This window comes from Pseudophryne corroboree, chromosome 4, assembly GCF_028390025.1.
Source record: "Pseudophryne corroboree isolate aPseCor3 chromosome 4, aPseCor3.hap2, whole genome shotgun sequence".
In the NCBI taxonomy this organism is placed as follows: domain Eukaryota; kingdom Metazoa; phylum Chordata; class Amphibia; order Anura; family Myobatrachidae; genus Pseudophryne; species Pseudophryne corroboree.
Window position 1 is genome coordinate 813,024,134 of NC_086447.1, and position 23,838 is coordinate 813,047,971.

The 23,838-nt window shown below is 45.1% G+C and overlaps 1 protein-coding gene across 1 annotated transcript in view; it reads left to right on the top strand.

Annotated features, from left to right (window-relative positions):
* Window positions 1–20,412, top strand: part of LOC134910429 (uncharacterized) — a 38,325-nt gene extending 17,913 nt beyond the window's left edge. Inside the window, exons 5-8 of the mRNA XM_063918439.1 lie at window positions 12,417–12,561; window positions 16,611–16,759; window positions 17,598–17,737; window positions 18,061–20,412. Coding sequence (XP_063774509.1) covers window positions 12,417–12,561; window positions 16,611–16,759; window positions 17,598–17,737; window positions 18,061–18,179 — 553 coding nt within the window. The 3' untranslated portion in view covers window positions 18,180–20,412. The remainder of the gene's footprint in view (window positions 1–12,416; window positions 12,562–16,610; window positions 16,760–17,597; window positions 17,738–18,060) is intronic.
* Window positions 20,413–23,838: the final 3,426 nt, after the last annotated feature.

The window sequence follows — 23,838 nt, forward strand, 5'->3', positions numbered from 1 at the left end:
TAAATAATATTATGCAAGACAGCCCGTCCACATCTGAATAAGGCCCTTGGTGCTCCTGTGTACTTTCATCTTTGGAACTCAGCGTTTATGCTATATGCATGTAGGGTAGTGTTCATACAACATAGCTGCACTTACGGTATATAAAGTTTAATATAATATAGAGTATAAACTCAGAGGTTAATGAAAATAAAGCAAATGGTGTAATAATAGCTTTAGCTTGCAGTATATAACAAAAGGATACATGTGTTTTATTTGGTATCAATCTATTAACTTTCATCAAAAAGACTAAACTAGATACAAAAGGTTTCTTTGAGCTAAATAGCATTATTGCAATATGCAGACAAGCCGCACTGTGCTATGGGCCCTCATTCTGAGTTGATCGTTCGCTGCCGTTTTTCGCAGCATAGTGATCAGGCTAAAATTCGGCTGTTGTGCGCGTGCGTATGGGCCGCGGGACGCACGCGCCAAGTAATTTAACTAGTGATGTGCACCGGACATTTTTCGGGTTTTGCTTTTGGATTCGGTTCCGCGGCCGTGTTTTGGATTCGGACGCGTTTTGGCAAAACCTCCCTGAAATTTTTTTGGCGGATTCGGTTGTGTTTTGGATTCGGCTTTTTTTTTTTACAAAAACCCCTCAAAAACAGCTTAAATCATAGAATTTGGGGGTCATTTTGATCCCATAGTATTATTAACCTCAATAACCATAATTTCCACTCATTTCCAGTCTATTCTGAACACCTCACAATATTATTTTTAGTCCTAAAATTTGCACCAAGGTCGCTGGATGACTAAGCTAAGCGAAACAAGTGGCCGACACAAACACCTGGCCCATCTAGGAGTGGCACTGCAGTGTCAGGCAGGATGGCACTTCAAAAAAATAATCCCCAAACAGCACATGATGCAAAGAAAAAAAGAGGCGCACCAAGGTCGCTGTGTGACTAAGCTAAGCGACACAAGTGGCCGACACAAACACCTGGCCCATCTAGGAGTGGCACTGCAGTGTCAGGCAGGATGGCACTTCAAAAAAATAATCCACAAACAGCACATGATGCAAAGAAAAATGAAAGAAAAAAGAGGTGCAAGATGGAATTGTCCTTGGGCCCTCCCACCCACCCGTATGTTGTATAAACAGGACATGCACACTTTAACAAACCCATCATTTCAGCCACAGGGTCTGCCACACGACTGTGACTGAAATGACTGGTTGGTTTGGGCCCCCACCAAAAAAGAAGCAATCAATCTCTCCTTGCACAAACTGGCTCTACAGAGGCAAGATGTCCACCTCCTCCTCATCGTCCGATTCCTCACCCCTTTCACTGTGTACATCCCCCTCCTCACAGATTATTAATTCGTCCCCACTGGAATCCACCATCTCAGGTCCCCGTGTACTTTCTGGAGGCAATTGCTGGTGAATGTCTCCACGCAGGAATTGATTATAATTCATTTTGATGAACATCATCTTCTCCACATTTTCTGGAAGTAACCTCGTACGCCGATTGCTGACAAGGTGAGCAGCTGAACTAAACACTCTTTCGGAGTACACACTGGAGGGGAGGCAACTTAGGTAAAATAAAGCCAGTTTCTGCAAGGGCCTCCAAATTGCCTCTTTTTCCTGCCAGTATATGTACGGACTGTCTGACGTGCCTACTTGGATGCGGTCACTCATATAATCCTCCACCATTCTTTCAATGGTGACAGAATCATATGCAGTGACAGTAGACGACATGTCAGTAATCGTTGGCAGGTCCTTCAGTCCGGACCAGATATCAGCACTTGCTCCAGACTGCCCTGCATCACCGCCAGCGGGTGGGCTCGGAATTCTTAACCTTTTCCTCGCACCCCCAGTTGCGGGAGAATGTGAAGGATTAGCTGTTGATGGGTCACGTTCCGCTTGACTTGACAATTTTCTCACCAGCAGGTCTTTGAACCTCTGCAGACTTGTGTCTGCCGGAAAGAGAGATACAACGTAGGTTTTAAATCTAGGATCGAGCACGGTGGCCAAAATGTAGTGCTCTGATTTCAACAGATTGACCACCCGTGAATCCTGGTTAAGCGAATTAAGGGCTCCATCCACAAGTCCCACATGCCTAGCGGAATCGCTCTGTTTTAGCTCCTCCTTCAATGTCTCCAGCTTCTTCTGCAAAAGCCTGATGAGGGGAATGACCTGACTCAGGCTGGCAGTGTCTGAACTGACTTCACGTGTGGCAAGATCATAGGGTTGCAGAACCTTGCACAACGTTGAAATCATTCTCCACTGCGCTTGAGTCAGGTGCATTCCCCCTCCTTTGCCTATATCGTAGGCAGATGTATAGGCTTGAATGGCCTTTTGCTGCTCCTCCATCCTCTGAAGCATATAGAGGGTTGAATTCCACCTCGTTACCACCTCTTGCTTCAGATGATGGCAGGGCAGGTTCAGGACTGTTTGCTGGTGCTCTAGTCTTCGGCACGCGGTGGCTGATTGACGAAAGTGGCCCGCAATTCTTCGGGCCACCGACAGCATCTCTTGCACGCCCCTGTCGTTTTTTAAATAATTCTGCACCACCAAATTCAATGTATGTGCAAAACATGGGACGTGCTGGAATTTGCCCAGATGTAATGCACGCACAATATTGGTGGCGTTGTCCGATGTCACAAATCCCCAAGATAGTCCAATTGGGGTAAGCCATTCTGCGATGATGTTCCTCAGTTTCCGTAAGAGGTTGTCAGGTGTGTGCCTCTTCTGGAAAGCGGTGATACAAAGCGTAGCCTGCCTAGGAACGAGTTGGCGTTTGCGAGATGCTGCTACTGGTGCCGTCGCTGCTGTTCTTGCTGCGGGAGGCAATACATCTACCCAGTGGGCTGTCACAGTCATATAGTCCTGAGTCTGCCCTGCTCCACTTGTCCACATGTCCGTGGTTAAGTGGACATTGGGTACAACTGCATTTTTTAGGACACTGGTGACTCTTTTTCTGACGTTTGTGTACAATTTCGGTATCGCCTGCCTAGAGAAATGGAACCTAGATGGTATTTGGTACCGGGGACACAGTACCTCAATCAAGTCTCTAGTTGCCTGTGAATTAACGGTGGATACCGGACACACGTTTCTCACCGCCCAGGCTGCCAAGGCCTGAGTTATCCGCTTTGCAGCAGGATGACTGCTGTGATATTTCATCTTCCTCACAAAGGACTGTTGGACAGTCAATTGCTTACTGGAAGTAGTACAAGTGGTCTTCCGACTTACCCTCTGGGATGACGATCGACTCCCAGCAGCAACAACAGCAGCGCCAGTAGCAGTAGGCGTTACACTCAAGGATGCATCGGAGGAATCCCAGGCAGGAGAGGACTTGTCAGACTTGCCAGTGACATGGCCTGCAGGACTATTGGCTTTCCTGTGTAAGGAGGAAATTGACACTGAGAGAGTTGGTGGTGTGGTTTGCAGGAGCTTGGTTACAAGAGGAAGGGATTTAGTGGTCAGTGGACTGCTTCCGCTGTCATCCAAAGTTTTTGAACTTGTCACTGACTTCTGATGAATGCGGTCCAGGTGACGCATAAGGGAGGATGTTCCTAGGTGGTTAACGTCCTTACCCCTACTTATTACAGCTTGACAAAGGCGACACACGGCTAGACACCAGTTGTCCGCATTTCTGTTGAAATAATTCCACACCGAAGAGGTGATTTTTTTTGTATTTTGACCAGACATGTCAATGGCCATATTCGTCCCACGGGTGTCTCCCCGGGTGCCTGACTTAAACAAACCACCTCACCATCAGAATCCTCCTTGTCAATTTCCTCCCCAGCGCCAGCAACACCCATATCCTCATCCTGGTGTACTTCAACAGTGACATCTTCAATTTGACTATCAGGAACTGGACTGCGGGTGCTCCTTCCAGCAATTGCAGGGGACGTGCAAATGGTGGAAGGCGCAACCTCTTCCCGTCCAGTGTTGGGAAGGTCAGGCATCGCAACCGACACAATTGAGCTCTCCTTGGGGATTTGTGATTTAGAAGAACGCACAGTTCTTTGCTGTGCTTTTGCCATCTTAACTCTTTTAAGTTTTCTAGCAGGAGGATGACTGCTTCCATCCTCATGTGAATCTGAACCACTAGCCTTGAACATAGGCCAGGGCCTCAGCCGTTCCGTGCCACTCCGTGTCGTAAATGGCACATTGGCAAGTTTACGCTTCTCCTCAGACGATTTTGATTTAGATTTTTGGGTCATTTTACTGAGCTTTATTTTTTGGGATTTTACATGCTCTCTACTATGACATTGTGCATCGGCCTTGGCAGATGACGTTGATGGCATTTCATCATCTCGGCCATGACTAGTGGCAGCAGCTTCAGCACGAGGTGGAAGTGGATCTTGATCTTTCCCTATTTTACCCTCCACATTTTTGTTCTCCATTTTTTAATGTGTGGAATTATATGCCAGTAATAGATCAACGTATAATACTGGTGGTCACTGGTCAGCAAAACTCTGCACTGTACTCCTCCTATATAATATACTGGTGGTCCCCAGTCCCCACAATAAAGCAGTGTGAGCACAGATATATGCAGCACACTGAGCACAGATATGGAGCGTTTTTCAGGCAGAGAACGTATAATACTGGTGGTCACTGGTCAGCAAAACTCTGCACTGTACTCCTCCTATAATACTGCTGGTCCCCAGAATAAAGATATTTGCAGCCCCCTGAAACAAAGTGAGAGGACGCCAGCCACGTCCTCTCACTATCATTTCCAATGCACGAGTGAAAAATGGCGGCGACGCGCGGCTCCTTATATAGAATCCGAATCTCGCGAGAATCCGACAGCGGGATGATGACGTTCGGGCGCGCTCGGGTTAACCGAGCAAGGCGGGAGGATCCGAGTCGCTCGGCCCCGTGAAAAAAAAGGTGACGTTCGGGCGGGTTCGGATCCCAAGGATCCGAACCCGCTCATCACTAAATTTAACACAAAACTAAGCAATTTTACACAGGGGCAAGCGACGCTTTTCAGTCGCACTGCTGATCGTTCAGTGATTGACAGGAAGTGGGTGTTTCTGGGAGGTAACTGAGTGTTTTCCGGGAGTGTGCTAAAAAACTAGAGATGAGCGGGTTCGGTTTCTTTGAATCCGAACCCGCACGAACTTCACTTTTTTTTCCACGGGTCCGAGCGACTCGGATCTTCCCGCCTTGCTCGGTTAACCCGAGCGCGCCCGAACGTCATCATGACGCTGTCGGATTCTCGCGAGGCTCGGATTCTATCGCGAGACTCGGATTCTATATAAGGAGCCGCGCGTCGCCGCCATTTTCACTCGTGCATTGAGATTGATAGGGAGAGGACGTGTCTGGCGTCCTCTCCATTAGAATAGAGATAGATAGATTAGATAGAGAGAGATTGTGCAGAGTCGCAGACAGAGTTAGTTTACCACAGTCAGTGACCAGTGCAGTTGCTAGTTAACTTTTATTTAATATAATATATCCGTTCACTTCTCTCTGCTATATCCGTTCTCTGCCTGAAAAAAAAAACGATACACAGCACAGTCAGTCACACAGTGTGACTCAGTCTGTGTGCACTCAGCTCAGCCCAGTGTGCTGCACAGTCATCAATGTATAAATTAAAAGCTTATAATTAATTGTGGGGGAGACTGGGGAGCACTGCAGGTTGTTAGCAGGAGCCAGGAGTACAATTATATTAATTAACAGTGCACACTTTTGCTGCAGGAGTGGTGACCAGTGCCTGACCACCAGTATAGTATTGTTGTATACTACTAATATCTCTTTAAATATCAACCAGTCTATATTAGCAGCAGACACAGTACAGTGCGGTAGTTCACGGCTGTGGCTACCTCTGTGTCGGCACACGGCAGGCAGTCCGTCCGACCAGAATTGTATTATTTATTATTATATACCTACCACCTAACCGTGGTTTTTTTTTCATTCTTTATACCGTCATAGTGTCATCCTAATTGTTACGAGTATACTACTATCTCTTTATCAACCAGTGTACAGTGCGGTAGTTCACGGCTGTGGCTACCTCTGTGTCGGCACACGGCAGGCAGTCCGTCCGACCAGAATTGTATTATTTATTATTATATACCTACCACCTAACCGTGGTTTTTTTTTCATTCTTTATACCGTCATAGTGTCATCCTAATTGTTACGAGTATACTACTATCTCTTTATCAACCAGTGTACAGTGCGGTAGTTCACGGCTGTGGCTACCTCTGTGTCGGCACACGGCAGGCAGTCCGTCCGACCAGAATTGTATTATTTATTATTATATACCTACCACCTAACCGTGGTTTTTTTTTCATTCTTTATACCGTCATAGTGTCATCCTAATTGTTACGAGTATACTACTATCTCTTTATCAACCAGTGTACAGTGCGGTAGTTCACGGCTGTGGCTACCTCTGTGTCGGCACACGGCAGGCAGTCCGTCCGACCAGAATTGTATTATTTATTATTATATACCTACCACCTAACCGTGTTTTTTTTTTCATTCTTTATACCGTCATAGTGTCATCCTAATTGTTACGAGTATACTACTATCTCTTTATCAACCAGTGTACAGTGCGGTAGTTCACGGCTGTGGCTACCTCTGTGTCGGCACACGGCAGGCAGTCCGTCCGACCAGAATTGTATTATTTATTATTATATACCTACCACCTAACCGTGGTTTTTTTTTTCATTCTTTATACCGTCATAGTGTCATCCTAATTGTTACGAGTATACTACTATCTCTTTATCAACCAGTGTACAGTGCGGTAGTTCACGGCTGTGGCTACCTCTGTGTCGGCAGTCGGCAGGCAGTCCGTCCATCCATAATTGTATTATTATTATAATATATACCACCTAACCGTGGTTTTTTTTTCATTCTTTATACCGTCATAGTGTCATACTAGTTGTTACGAGTATACTACTATCTCTTTATCAACCAGTGTACAGTGCGGTAGTTCACGGCTGTGGCTACCTCTGTGTCGGCAGTCGGCAGGCAGTCCGTCCATCCATAATTGTATTATTATTATAATATATACCACCTAACCGTGGTTTTTTTTTCATTCTTTATACCGTCGTCATAGTGTCATACTAGTTGTTACGAGTATACTACTATCTCTTTATCAACCAGTGTACAGTGCGGTAGTTCACGGCTGTGGCTACCTCTGTGTCGGCAGTCGGCAGGCAGTCCGTCCACCCATAATTGTATTATTATTATAATATATACCACCTAACCGTGGTTTTTTTTTCATTCTTTATACCGTCGTCATAGTGTCATACTAGTTGTTACGAGTATACTACTATCTCTTTATCAACCAGTGTACAGTGCGGTAGTTCACGGCTGTGGCTACCTCTGTGTCGGCAGTCGGCAGGCAGTCCGTCCATCCATAATTGTATTATTATTATAATATATACCACCTAACCGTGGTTTTTTTATACCACCTAACCGTGGCAGTCCGTCCATAATTGTATACTAGTATCCAATCCATCCATCTCCATTGTTTACCTGAGGTGCCTTTTAGTTCTGCCTATAAAATATGGAGAACAAAAAAGTTGAGGTTCCAAAATTAGGGAAAGATCAAGATCCACTTCCACCTCGTGCTGAAGCTGCTGCCACTAGTCATGGCCGAGACGATGAAATGCCAGCAACGTCGTCTGCCAAGGCCGATGCCCAATGTCATAGTACAGAGCATGTCAAATCCAAAACACCAAATATCAGAAAAAAAAGGACTCCAAAACCTAAAATAAAATTGTCGGAGGAGAAGCGTAAACTTGCCAATATGCCATTTACCACACGGAGTGGCAAGGAACGGCTGAGGCCCTGGCCTATGTTCATGGCTAGTGGTTCAGCTTCACATGAGGATGGAAGCACTCAGCCTCTCGCTAGAAAACTGAAAAGACTCAAGCTGGCAAAAGCACCGCAAAGAACTGTGCGTTCTTTGAAATCCCAAATCCACAAGGAGAGTCCAATTGTGTCGTTTGCGATGCCTGACCTTCCCAACACTGGACGTGAAGAGCATGCGCCTTCCACTATTTGCATGCCCCCTGCAAGTGCTGGAAGGAGCACCCGCAGTCCAGTTCCTGATAGTCAGATTGAAGATGTCAGTGTTGAAGTACACCAGGATGAGGAGGATATGGGTGTTGCTGGCGCTGGGGAGGAAATTGACCAGGAGGATTCTGATGGTGAGGTGGTTTGTTTAAGTCAGGCACCCGGGGAGACACCTGTTGTCCGTGGGAGGAATATGGCCGTTGACATGCCAGGTGAAAATACCAAAAAAATCAGCTCTTCGGTGTGGAGGTATTTCACCAGAAATGCGGACAACAGGTGTCAAGCCGTGTGTTCCCTTTGTCAAGCTGTAATAAGTAGGGGTAAGGACGTTAACCACCTCGGAACATCCTCCCTTATACGTCACCTGCAGCGCATTCATAATAAGTCAGTGACAAGTTCAAAAACTTTGGGTGACAGCGGAAGCAGTCCACTGACCAGTAAATCCCTTCCTCTTGTAACCAAGCTCACGCAAACCACCCCACCAACTCCCTCAGTGTCAATTTCCTCCTTCCCCAGGAATGCCAATAGTCCTGCAGGCCATGTCACTGGCAAGTCTGACGAGTCCTCTCCTGCCTGGGATTCCTCCGATGCATCCTTGCGTGTAACGCCTACTGCTGCTGGCGCTGCTGTTGTTGCCGCTGGGAGTCGATGGTCATCCCAGAGGGGAAGTCGTAAGCCCACTTGTACTACTTCCAGTAAGCAATTGACTGTTCAACAGTCCTTTGCGAGGAAGATGAAATATCACAGCAGTCATCCTACTGCAAAGCGGATAACTGAGTCCTTGACAACTATGTTGGTGTTAGACGTGCGTCCGGTATCCGCCGTTAGTTCACAGGGAACTAGACAATTTATTGAGGCAGTGTGCCCCCGTTACCAAATACCATCTAGGTTCCACTTCTCTAGGCAGGCGATACCGAGAATGTACACGGACGTCAGAAAAAGACTCACCAGTCTCCTAAAAAATGCAGTTGTACCCAATGTCCACTTAACCACGGACATGTGGACAAGTGGAGCAGGGCAGGGTCAGGACTATATGACTGTGACAGCCCACTGGGTAGATGTATGGACTCCCGCCGCAAGAACAGCAGCGGCGGCACCAGTAGCAGCATCTCGCAAACGCCAACTCTTTCCTAGGCAGGCTACGCTTTGTATCACCGCTTTCCAGAATACGCACACAGCTGAAAACCTCTTACGGCAACTGAGGAAGATCATCGCGGAATGGCTTACCCCAATTGGACTCTCCTGTGGATTTGTGGCATCGGACAACGCCAGCAATATTGTGTGTGCATTAAATATGGGCAAATTCCAGCACGTCCCATGTTTTGCACATACCTTGAATTTGGTGGTGCAGAATTTTTTAAAAAACGACAGGGGCGTGCAAGAGATGCTGTCGGTGGCCAGAAAAATTGCGGGACACTTTCGGCGTACAGGCACCACGTACAGAAGACTGGAGCACCACCAAAAACTACTGAACCTGCCCTGCCATCATCTGAAGCAAGAAGTGGTAACGAGGTGGAATTCAACCCTCTATATGCTTCAGAGGTTGGAGGAGCAGCAAAAGGCCATTCAAGCCTATACAATTGAGCACGATATAGGAGATGGAATGCACCTGTCTCAAGTGCAGTGGAGAATGATTTCAACGTTGTGCAAGGTTCTGATGCCCTTTGAACTTGCCACACGTGAAGTCAGTTCAGACACTGCCAGCCTGAGTCAGGTCATTCCCCTCATCAGGCTTTTGCAGAAGAAGCTGGAGGCATTGAAGAAGGAGCTAACACGGAGCGATTCCGCTAGGCATGTGGGACTTGTGGATGCAGCCCTTAATTCGCTTAACAAGGATTCACGGGTGGTCAATCTGTTGAAATCAGAGCACTACATTTTGGCCACCGTGCTCGATCCTAGATTTAAAGCCTACCTTGGATCTCTCTTTCCGGCAGACACAGGTCTGCTGGGGTTGAAAGACCTGCTGGTGACAAAATTGTCAAGTCAAGCGGAACGCGACCTGTCAACATCTCCTCCTTCACATTCTCCCGCAACTGGGGGTGCGAGGAAAAGGCTCAGAATTCCGAGCCCACCCGCTGGCGGTGATGCAGGGCAGTCTGGAGCGACTGCTGATGCTGACATCTGGTCCGGACTGAAGGACCTGACAACGATTACGGACATGTCGTCTACTGTCACTGCATATGATTCTCTCAACATTGATAGAATGGTGGAGGATTATATGAGTGACCGCATCCAAGTAGGCACGTCACACAGTCCGTACTTATACTGGCAGGAAAAAGAGGCAATTTGGAGGCCCTTGCACAAACTGGCTTTATTCTACCTAAGTTGCCCTCCCACAAGTGTGTACTCCGAAAGAGTGTTTAGTGCCGCCGCTCACCTTGTCAGCAATCGGCGTACGAGGTTACATCCAGAAAATGTGGAGAAGATGATGTTCATTAAAATGAATTATAATCAATTCCTCCGCGGAGACATTGACCAGCAGCAATTGCCTCCACAAAGTACACAGGGAGCTGAGATGGTGGATTCCAGTGGGGACGAATTGATAATCTGTGAGGAGGGGGATGTACACGGTGATATATCGGAGGGTGAAGATGAGGTGGACATCTTGCCTCTGTAGAGCCAGTTTGTGCAAGGAGAGATTAATTGCTTCTTTTTTGGGGGGGGTCCAAACCAACCCGTCATATCAGTCACAGTCGTGTGGCAGACCCTGTCACTGAAATGATGGGTTGGTTAAAGTGTGCATGTCCTGTTTTGTTTATACAACATAAGGGTGGGTGGGAGGGCCCAAGGATAATTCCATCTTGCACCTCTTTTTTCTTTTCTTTTTCTTTGCATCATGTGCTGATTGGGGAGGGTTTTTTGGAAGGGACATCCTGCGTGACACTGCAGTGCCACTCCTAGATGGGCCCGGTGTTTGTGTCGGCCACTAGGGTCGCTAATCTTACTCACACAGCTACCTCATTGCGCCTCTTTTTTTCTTTGCGTCATGTGCTGTTTGGGGAGGGTTTTTTGGAAGGGACATCCTGCGTGACACTGCAGTGCCACTCCTAGATGTGCCCGGTGTTTGTGTCGGCCACTAGGGTCGCTAATCTTACTCACACAGTCAGCTACCTCATTGCGCCTCTTTTTTTCTTTGCGTCATGTGCTGTTTGGGGAGGGTTTTTTGGAAGGGCCATCCTGCGTGACACTGCAGTGCCACTCCTAGATGGGCCCGGTGTTTGTGTCGGCCACTAGGGTCGCTTATCTTACTCACACAGCGACCTCGGTGCAAATTTTAGGACTAAAAATAATATTGTGAGGTGTGATGTGTTCAGAATAGGCTGAAAATGAGTGTAAATTATGTTTTTTGAGGTTAATAATACTTTGGGATCAAAATTACCCCCAAATTCTATGATTTAAGCTGTTTTTTAGGGTTTTTTTAAAAAAACACCCGAATCCAAAACACACCCGAATCCGACAAAAAAAATTCGGTGAGGTTTTGCCAAAACGCGGTCGAACCCAAAACACGGCCGCGGAACCGAACCCAAAACCAAAACACAAAACCCGAAAAATTTCCGGCGCTCATCTCTATAAAAAACGCAGGCGTGTCAGGCTAAAACGCAGGAGTGGCTGGGGAAATGGCTGTCCGAACGCACGGCGTGTTTGTGACATCAAAGCAGGAACTAAACGGACTGAGGTGATCGTAATCTAGGAGTAGGTCTGGAGCTACTCAGAAACTGCAGGAAAAGCTTTTCGTGCAGTTCTGCTAATCTTTCGTTCGCTATTCTGCTAAGCTAAGATACACTCCCAGAGGGCGGCGGCCTAGCGTTTGTAATGCTGCTAACAGCAGCTAGCGAGCGAACAACTCAGAATGAGGGCCGTGGTTCCATTGATGTAGTAGTTTGCCCACTGTTGGGATTCAGTTTGCCCACTGTTGGGATTCCGACGCACAGTATACCGGCACCGGAATCCCAACACCCGGCATACCGACAACTTTTCTCCCTCTTGGGGGTCCACGACCCCCCTGGAGGGAGAATAAATAGCATGGCGCACGTAGCGCACCACCGTGCCCGCAGCGTGGCGAGCGCAGCAAGCCTACAAGGGCTCAATTACGCTCACCCAGCTGTCGGTATGCTGGTGGTCGGGATCCCGGCGCCGGTATGCTGGCCCCCGGGAGCCTGGCTGCTGGCATACCATACTACACCCGATGTAGTATAAGCAGAGTGATAACAGTTGTAATGATGCAATGGGGCCCTTGTAAATTTCTCCCCTTGTAAAACAATGTACTGTAAGGCCTCTGAAAGATAACGTGTTGCTGGATGTTGATTTAGCCCAAGATACAGTATATACTGAAACGTGTACCAATTACTTTATATGAGAGTATTATGTGGATAATGCTATTGGTTATTTAATATTCTCCTTTTGTTTATTTTAGATATTTGATTCCTGCTTTGGTATTTCTGGGTGGCATTGCCTTAACAAACCATATAGTGCTTTTTATTTCCTACCGAGCTTTATACCTTAATGGGGGCTGGCTATGCAGACAGAGAAAAGTGGACTTGTGGCTCATTAGGATTTTGGTAAGTTGAATTACTGCATCTAAATCAAAGCCTGTTAAAATACTGACAGTATAATTCCCATTGATTAGAATTGTTACGTCATACTTGCCTACTCTCTCCGGAATGGAGATGCTGTGACAGCTTTGGGGGTGGGGACGGCTCTCCACGTCATTAGGCATTAGTTGCTCCGTTTTACTTTGTCCATTCCTTACGGACCTGAGATTTCCCGTATTATGGGGGTCATTCCGACCCGATCGCTCGCTGCAGTTTGTCGCAGCACAGCGATCGGGTTGGAACTGCGCATGGCAGCTTTCGTTGCCTAGCAATCGCCTCTGAGACAGAGGCGGTCGCTGGACGGGAGAGGACTGAACGGCGGCATTAAGACGCCATTTAGGCGGAGCGGTCCGGCCAACGCAGGTGTGGACGGACCGTTGGGGGGGGGGGGCGGGCCATGGCGGCTGTGTGACGTCTCAAGCAGCCGCTGCGGCCAGCGGCAGCGACAATTAACTCCCGGCCAGCCGCAGGAGCTGCGCTGGCCGGGAGTTACTCCTCAAATACAAAGGCATCGCCGCTGTGTGATGCTTTTGTATTTGTGCAGGGGGGCCGGCACTGACATGCGGGGCGGACTAGCCCTGTGCTGGGCGTCTCCCGCATGTCAGGGAACATGATCGTAGGAAGTGGGCAGGATGCAGGAGATCTGGCTACTGTTCCTGGGGTGCGGGGGACAACCTGAAAAATATGAAGTCTCTTGCAACTTCCATGGAGATTAGGCAAGTGTGTGTAAAGGCCCCCATCCACTAGTCCGATTTGGGCAGTTTTCTTCAGATTTCGACGCATCTGACCGTCAAATCTGAAGAAAAGTGTCACATCGGATGGCTCTTCCGATCCGATGCGCACTCCCGTGTCAGATTTGTCTGAACTAGAGATCTCTGAGGCTGCCCCAACTATTTATCTGAATCTGAAGAAATCAGGTGCACATCGGAGTGTTTTTTCTACTTCAGATGTATCTGATCAGATTCATCTGAAGCGTCACTTGACTGGCATCTCCCTGGCCACTCCCACCCACCACAAGTACAAATCTGAGTACAGATTAGAGTACAAATCTGAAGTCTGGCAATACTGTCAGAGTAGACTTCAGATTTATAGCCTAATAATAATGGAAGTTGTCTTATATTTACCAGTACCATGTACTCAGGGGGAGATTTATCAAAGTGGAGAGAGACAAAATACCAACCTATCAGCAGCTAACTGCCATGTTACAGGCTGTGTTTGAAAAATGACAGCAGCTGATTGGTTAGTAAATTATCTCTCTCCACTTTATCTGAAGTTTTGATACATGTCTACCTCATCAATAACCATATTATGTTCTCTACGCGAATAGCAATTTATCATTGGTTTGATAACTTCTTACACCAGGTGGTGGCGCCATTGATCCACTAATTTCAGTGATAGCGTTTGCTAATGTTGTAACTTGTACATTTTATCTATATAGCTCTGTACTTGTAAAAATAATGTATTTAAGTATTTTAATTGGAAGAAATACATGGAGACATATATATATGATCTACAAATCTTTTATTCTTTAAATAGATCTTACACTGTAAAGTATTTTCTGTACAATTGTTTTCTGTTTATTTTTGAAGAGTTAATTTGGGACTGTTGTATGAGAGAGAGAGAGAGAGATGTAGGTTATGGGGCTGATTCTGAGTTTGGAAGGAAAGCGGAAGTAAAGTGAGTTTATGGAATAAACAATGTTGCGCTGCAAGGAGAACAATTCATACTTACCTACTCAGTCGGATTGGGTAGGAGGCTCCCGAATCTTGGGTGCTGATCCTGGCCACCCGCAAGAGCGTTCAAGTTCTCCCTTCCGAGTAAAGTGGGCATTGGATGACGCAATTCGGAATTAATCGTGTCTTCATAACCACACCCCTGATTTATAATGCTGGTAATCTCACCATTGTAAAGTGGGGGGTGGGATCACATTAATGCCCCCTTTGCCACGCCATACACCCCCCTCCCCCCACCACCATCCCGTACACAACCCATTCTGTGCAGAAAGTCGGAAGCTGTGGTACAAACATTTATATTTTGCATGCAGGATAAATACTGGCTGATTTTACATGTAGCTCACAAATGCTGCATAACTTTATTTTTAACACAGCACTTTGGATTCGAGTTTGGATACGCCCCTCTCAAATACAAAATCTCTCTATACTCATTAAGTAATTTGCCCTTTTGTTTTGCTTCCAACTCGAAATCAGCCCTTGGGGGGGGTTGGCTGGCAACTTTTAGCCTGGGGGCAAATGCAATCAAGTGGTCCCAGTTTTTCTACCAGCACACAGCCACGGCAAAATGAATGCAAAACTGCAGACTGCTGACATGATTTATCCGATTACCCACCCCATTCCGTCTCACTAGCCTTTCTGATTGGAGGGCATTGCCCCTTCATGTTTCTCTGTTAGCTCCTCCATGACTGTCTTATTCCTTATTGCCCCTTCCATAGCTTTCTCTCATTACCCCCTCCATAACTCTCTAGGGTGAGATAGGAAGAGAGAATCTGTGGTGCAGGTCTGGTGAGTGACAGGGTGAGAGACGAGTCTGCGGTGCGCAGTAGCCTGCCCTGACGTGACATAGGGGGTAATTCCAAGTTGATCGCAGCAGGATTTTTGTTAGCAATTGGGCAAAACCATGTGCACTGCAGGGGAGGCAGATTTAACATGTGCAGAGAGAGTTAGATTTGGGTGGGGTGTGTTCAATCTGCAATCTAATTTGCAGTGTAAAAATAAAGCAGCCAGTATTTACCCTGCACAGAAATAAAATAACCCACCCAAATCTAACTCTTTCTGCACATGTTATATCTGCCTCCCCTGCAGTGCACATGGTTTTGCCCAATTGCTATCAAAAATCCTGCTGCGATCAACTTGGGATTACCCCCATAATGTTACGATTGTGCTGGTCGGGTGCTGCGATTGTGTTATGACAAAGAGCAGCCACGGAGCATCTTCCCCCAGAACAGCCATGCACGTGCGGCTGCGGATGTGCCCTAGATCACTAAAATTATACTGACCCAGGAGGCGGATGGCACTGTGCCCCCACAGCCCAGCACACCCCTGAGCCCCAATATGCATAATATATTTCATTATATCTATAACAAAATGTGTGTTTGTAGGGATGCACCAAATCCACATTTTAGGAACAATTTGAATTCTTTATCTTTCTTTACAAGATTTTGCCAGATATTCAACAGAATTCATAGTTTGCATTTTATTTTGTATATCTAATCTGCATGCATAAAGCGGCTTCTTGAAATTTTAGTTCAGTGGCCAAATTCAAAGAAACAAAACCAAATTATTTGTATGCGCGCTTTTAGAACCAAAAAAATAAAATAAAAATCTAGATACAAACTAAACCAATATGTATTTGAAATGTGTACTGTTGGCAATATTGATTGGCTCTAATAAGACAATACAGTATATAGGATAACAGAGTGTTGGAAATGAAGGAGAAAGAGGAGGATATATGGTTTTCCCTAAAGGTAGGAGGACAGTTTCTCGTGAATCGATAATATAGATTGTTATAAATATTGGTTCAGCCAACGACTGACCTGTACATTTTTGTTTCCTCCCCTGTGAGTGACCTGTGCAATTCCCATTTATCCCTGTAACCTGAACAGCAGCTGTCGCTGTGACAAAGAAGTTACAATTCTATAATGTTATTATAATTGTTGGTTCACTGAAATCAGACACAACACTAAAATAAATCTGGGTACACACTGTGCGACCGTGCTATACAGTGATGCAATGCAAAGGTGCATTGCATCCACTGTAGACACTAAACAGTCCGCTTTACAAACCGTGCAGTGTTTCGCTACATGCTGCATGTTAACTACACTGCGTCGGACGTGGAATCATCCCATTGGACATGCAGCACATCCAACAGGACGATTCAATGAACGTCGATCGCGTACAATGGATCAGGAGTACACGCTATACGATGTATACAATATATCATTCCGATCTTATAGTGGGTCTTGTCCACAAACTAACACAAATGTTTGATTTCTACCGCAGGCTCAGAATGGAATAGCTGTATATGCCACTTGGACTACAATCGCGTGTTTGCTAAACTTTGCCGTTGCTTTGACATACAATGGAAACATTCCCAATGGTATATCCACTACGGTTGCACTGTCCATCCTAGCTTTTGAAGTGATCTTATGGTATGTTATTACAATAAATGTCCATTGTATTCTGTATATTAATATCACTATAATAGAAAATGATATGTTTATGTGTATGAGGAAATACCTGGGGCAACATGTAAAAGCAACATCAGGTTCTTGGGCTTACTGCGGAGTTTACCTTTAACAGATGAATTAACTTTACATTTGGAATAAACTATTCTGTTGCTATAAAGTATGACCTGTCCTTTCTGAGCAATCACTTGTATTATATTACATTTGTTGTCGTGAAATTTCACAAATCAGATCTAGTCCTTTTAATTTTGTGAGTTTATATTTTTTTTAATCCGCCTGTGCATTTCTCTTCTACTCCACTTGTTTTAATATGTGGCTGTCTAATCAGAGGTTTATGGGATTGATGCAGTTCTTCCAATGCTTCATGTTGGCCCTGACAGCCTCAATAACTATGCTTTATTATGGCAAGTCTTCATGTGTATTCAATTTACCACCTTCATTAAGCTGTGGCCCTGTCTATGTGGGTGTGGATCATTGGGCCGACCGCTATTGGTCGACAGTGACTAGGTCGACACCAGAAATAGGTCGACATGAGTCTTATATATTTTTGGTGTTGAGTTCTTCGTAAAGGGGTCAGGTACCCCAATTAGCGCACCGTGTACCCTAGCATGGCTTGCTTCACTTACCATGCTTCGGGCAAGGTGCCTCGCTAATGAGTGTCGACCTAAGTGCTGTCAACCTAGGTGCTGTCAATCTAAAGACCGGATACCGTCTATGTACACACTTGTGAGCATCGCTGCTGTTTAAAGCTTGCCAGGTAGAACACTGATCATTCCTTTGTCCATTCCATTTCTTTCTTTAGGTTTTGCTTGGAAAACTTTGTCTTTGAAAAGTATGTCCGATATACACTGACTGTGTACCCTGTGGTTATTGTGGCCTTATCTGGAGCTTTGGACAAGAATTTTAATGTATCTTCACCAGATGGAAATAATATTTACATAGGTAACATAACAATTAGTGTTATCATTAATAATAATTAAATAAGAGGAATTTTAAGAAAGCGAATGTTCTCTGTATTAGCAGTGTGTCCGTGTTAGGGGCGGATCCAGGGTGGGGGAAATCAAGGAGATCACTCCACATCCTCCAATCCCCCCACATACACTTCTTCCGTGTCCACTGTCTGTGACCGCTGCACAGCTGTATAGCAGGGCGGTGACACATAGGGCAGGGAGAGAGCAGATACTGCTGCCCAGCCCCCTTACCCCCTGGATCCGCCATTGCTGTGAATTTCTCTTGTGCTAATCATCATTTTGTCTCCCTTGCAGCTGTGTTGCTCGCTGTGGCTTGTGCCCTCTTTGCTGTACGTCTAATTTTAGTCATATGGAGACATTTCAAGCAGCCACTTTATGCAGCAAAGTCCAACAAGTCTTTTCCACTGGCATAAGATGAACTTAATGCATCAATACTTTCTCCTTAATATTATTAACGCTACATTAGAGGAAACTCCAACCCTGGAAAATAATATCGTCTATTATACTGTCTTAAGGTAACATAAATATGTACATCAACATTGGGCCAACTAAGAGGAAAAATCAGAACTGGCCAGAAAAAAAATGTATTCTTTCCCAGTAACCTCTGCCATTTGGAAATTGCTCCTCCCAGGTGACCAGCATTGTCCGAGACCTGCTGCCTGTAGAATCTTCACTTTCAGCAATGCTGACCCATTTGTGCCAGTAACCAAACAAGGGAAAATTACAGCAAGGTGCTTCTGAAACCATAATAGTTATATATGTAACTAATAAAAATAAGCAGCTGGTTTGAGAAGAAGACCATACCTAGGGGGGTATCTATCAAAGCATGGGCGGAGATAAAGTGGAAAGATATAAAGCACTAACCAATCAGCTCCCAACTGTAATTTTTCAAGCACAGCCTGTACAATTACAGTTAGAAGCTGATTGGTTAGTGACATCACACGCAGCTGCTCCAATGGAAAAAATTGCAGGTCACCGCAGCCATGCTGCAGAGGCAGGGGATTGTCCTAAGTTGCTGCGACCGCAATTAAATTGCAGTTGCAGCAGCTGAGTGGGCTGGTCAGAATGTCGGCGGGGGAAGGGGAACGCAATGAAGCCCCTTGTGGGCTCGCTGCATTCGCCATACAGCGAGCTCTGTTCCCACTCCATTGGCGTTTTTATCATGGGTGAAATGTGTGCGGTGCACACGGGCCCCTGGCTCCAGGCGGGGCCCACACCGCACACATTGCACCCATATTTTAGTACTCACCTCACCGGAGTCCAGCGTTGGGCGTTGCAGTCATTGCTGTCGCGCAAAAAATCCCTTCCAAAATGGCTACCACGCATGCGCAGGTTGAATTTTGTCTCCGGAAACATGGCAGGCGCCATGTTTCCGGAGACCTGCACATGAGCAGTAGGCTGCGGCACAGTGTCGGAACCTACGGCGCCGTGGAAAGGAGGGAGGCCACCCGGAGTCTGCACATGGGCCCCCTCCTCGCTTAAGACGCCCCTGTTCTACTCTATGGGTGTTGTAGACACCCACGAGTGGTAATAGTCCCTGTTAGTCGGCATTTCTAGCGGTCAGCATTCCAGCGTCGGTATAGTGACCTGCGGGATCCTGACCGCCGGTGATGTGATTACATCCCTGAATAACACCCATTAACAGCAGGAGATAAAACAGCTATTGAGGCAATGTAGGACTCCCATAATTCAGATAGCTGGAAGAGTTAAACAAAATAAAAACATACAGTACTTACTTAACTATATACATAATCAAGCTGTGATAAGGCAGAATGGGGTCTATTCATGAAGCAGAGAAAAGAGTAGAGAAGTGAGCCTATGGAGAAGTTGCCCATGGCAACCAATCAGCTGCTCCGTACAATTGTATAGTATGCAATTATAAATGTTACTTCAATGCTGATTGGTTGCCATGGTCAATTCTCCATTGGCTCACTTCTCCACACTTTTCACTGTTTCATGAATAGACCCCATTGGGAAAAGTGAAACAGTGAAACGTGTGGAGAAGTGAGCCAGTGGAGAAGTTGCCCATGGCAACCAATCAGCTGCTCCGTACAGTTGTATAGTATGCAAATTATAAATGTTACTTCAATGCTGATTGGTTGCCATGGTCAACTTCATCACTGGCACACTTCTCCACACTCACTTCATGAACCCATTGGGGTCAATTCATGAAACAGTGAAAAGTGTGCAGAAGTGAGCCTGTGGAGAAGTTGCCCATGGCAACCAATCAGCATTGAAGTAAACATCTCCACAATGTTTGTGATGGAAGTTCCATTAACTGCATTTACAGAATGTGACTCCCAGCCATGAGATGACCTGCATTTATTAGCTGTAGGTGTCTAGTAGTAAGGAGGATACAAAGCACTTTCCACATTATCAGGTTAGATTAGAAGATAAGTGCTTCCATTTGTAAATACTTCAGTTTTATTTACAGTCGATATGACAACAATTAATTAATCAGCATAACTGTATAGTGACCACAACTCTATAATGAAGGACTTAGAAAGGTATTCTATTACTACCTAACGCTAATGGGATTCGTAATTGATACGTAAACTAATGGGGTTTTTCAAAATACAATTAGAAGATTCGTTGTATTGGAAATATATTTTTGGGTATATGCAATTATTTCTTATATGTATTTTTTTTATACATGTTATCTATTTTCATTAATAAATTAACTAATAAAACTTATAATAAAAAAATGTGTACAATGTGTAACTATTTAGTGTCCACTTCTGCCTATATAAGGATTGCATCCTTTTAATTATTTGCTTGGGTTACTCAGTATGAGAAGACATACTGTATTCTTTGTAATGTCACCAGATATGTCAGCCACTGTGATATTGGCCAGTGTGATGTCATTAATGACCTTTGTGACATAATCAGTGTTGCTACCCATCATTTTCTTCTCTATTTTGCTCATCAACAATTATGTAACAAATTGTTGTGTCATGACAGTAATCACCTAATGATGTGGCCAGAGGTGCCACAAGGGGCAGTACGGTTGCTGACATGGTGGCATCTGTTTCTAGCATATTTGGTGTCAGGAGGGGTACCCCACTGTCTAGAGGGGAGTGGGCAAATTTTTGGGTCAAGCCAAGCTTTCTGCGCCTATCCACCGCTGCTGTGAGATTATAATGTCCCTTGCACTGGGTGTGGGATGTACTAAAGGAAAAATGCGTTAAAACCACCAGTTACGGGGTTTTACCACATTTTCAAATGTACTTAGACCCGACCGCACGCTTTTTGATGCAGAGGGTATTGGCATCTTTTTATGGCGATACCCTATAGAAGCCTATAGCTTTCATACCACATCCCGCCACACCCGCCGCCCAGCGCCGCTCATGCCCCCCCTCCTCCCACCTCATACTCCCGTTGCAGTCCTGGATCCCAGCCTCCTTCCCTGCAGGAACACAGCCATCTGTACTTCCGGCTGCAGGGAGGAGGAGGAGCCTGGGACTGACCGCAGACGTTACCGCTAGTACATGTGCGATTAGCATCGGTGCGATGACCGGCGATGGCCCGTGATCACAGTTAGTACATCCCTCCCTGGGAGAGGGGTCAGCCGAGGGAGCCTTGCTATGGCACTGGATATTTTAATGTCATCCATTTATTTATTTATTTTTTGTGTCACCCATCATAACAATGGAAAGTATTTGGTGGGGGGGATATAACTACTCTTATATTTTTGTAAGCAATAATAAAAATATAGGTTTTGTATTGCATGGATTTTGTATTTGTTTTATATAATTATATATAGGGCGGGATATACTATGCATCACATCTAGTATACGATGCATACTGCCACCTATCTGGTACATACCCATGTTAATAACGCGGGTATGTACCTAGAAATGTGCAAAAGAGCCCTCTCAATGAGAGCTGTCCTTTGCGATAGAAAGACTTACAGGATTAGGAGCCGAGAGTCCATCTGCATATGCACAGTGTGACGCGATGGCTGCACGGGGTGCGGGGAGGGATCCGAGGCTTCTATTGGGTAATGCCAGCTACAGCTGGCGTTACTCACCTGGACCATGCTCTGGAATGTATCTCATTCCATAGCTAGGTACATTTGGAAAATGTGGTCAAATTCAAAGAACAGTAGTTTTTCGGAATTTTGGCCGCATTTTCCCTTTAGTATATTTTGTCCATATTCTCACACTTTAAGTGAATCACCGCGAGCACCAGGCAATCAGCTTGTACTAGTTAATGTAAATAGAAACATATTGGAGGGTTAGCATTAAGGGCAAATGCAGGATTTCATGGGGCGTGGTTTCTATACACAAACACACACGTAGGTATATGTATGTATATACGTGTATGTATGTATATATATATATATATATATATATATATATAGACAACAGGTAGGGGTCCGGCACAGCCACTTGATAAAGTAATACACTGGGTGCCCTCACAAACGACTTGATATACTGCAAAAATGATGCGGCACTCCAATGATTTCCACAGGAAGCAAACTTGATACACAACGTTTCAATGCCTTTTATTCATTTGGCATTTTCATCAGGTAGTACAATACACAACACAAATAGCTCACCTTATAAAGTAGGTAACACCCAGTGTGGCGCCAACGTCGCAGCAGGACTGCACACCCGGCGGACGCGCACTCAAAATGACGTCATGGCATTTTACGAGAGTAAGCCAGGCATCGTGTGAATAGACCATCACCATAGCAACGGAAAACAACAAATGCAAAAATACACAAACGCACTAGCTGAACGGCTGAAGCTGGACTACTTCTTAATCATAGATGTTCAATCAAAACAAATAACAGATATTGCATGCCTTAAAATAGGTTTCTCATTAAACCATCTAAATTACCGCTACGAACTATATAGTGAAAAGAGCAAAACATACATAGAACATTATAATAATGGCATATAATACTACAATCCCTATCAGCAATCTTTAAGGCTAATACTGAATACGACTACAGCACATAATATTTTAACCACTGTTGGCCAGCAAATTAATACCAGAGTGTTTATTTAAACCTCTGGGAGCTAACGTCCCGAGGCGAAAAATCCATCGTGCCTCGCACTGTAATAGTTTGAAGCCACGATTACCACCCCTCAAAGATGGAGGCACATGATCAATCATGCGATATTTGAGGGTAGTCAAATTGTGTGAGGCCAGTGAGAAATGTCTCACAACTGGCTGATCACTCATGCCTGTACTTAAAGCGGATTTGATAGATGACCGATGTGCAGCCATCCGTTCTTTAAATGGACGCTCTGTCTTTCCTATATAGGAAAGACCACAAGGGCAAAGTATCTGGTAAACTGTGAATTTAGAATTACACGTAAGTCTATGTCGGATGTATAATTTTTTACCAGTATGTGGATGGTAAAATATCTCAAATGTCAGATTTAACAAAAATGTCGCGCAAATTGCGACCACGCTTATAACATGCCATAAGCTGGGTATCAGATAAATTGCAATCAGGATCAGACTTAATAATGGGCCACAATTTCTTAGAGACCTTGTTTATGGTTGAACTTGCCAATGTAAATTGTGTAACCCACGGTAAGATCTTCTTATTCTTCTCAATCTTAGTTTGCAATAGCGACTCTCCCAATACTCAAAACCTTCAGTTTAGCTTGCTGTAATAAATCAAAATCATACCCACGGTCCAAATATCTTTTAAACAGAACATCAATTTGAGCTTCAGCAAGCTTAATATCAGATGTAATGCGCCTTGCCCGAATAAATTGCGAATACGGGAGACCCCTAATAAGAGACCTAGGATGACAGCTCTTGGAGAACAGTAAATTATTACGATCTGTCTGCTTAGAGTAGAGATTCGTAGAGATCAACCCCTCATGAATAGATATAGCAACATCTAAAAAAATGAATCTCTGTAGGGCTACAATCAAAGGTGAACTTCACAGGACTGTCACTAGAATTGTGTAGATTAATATGATCAATCAAATCCTTACTGTCACCTTTCCAAAATAGTAACAAGTCGTCTATATAACGACAAAAAAAGACGATCCTGTTAGCAATGGAGACATCTGAGAAAAATATAGATTGCTCTACATCAAACAT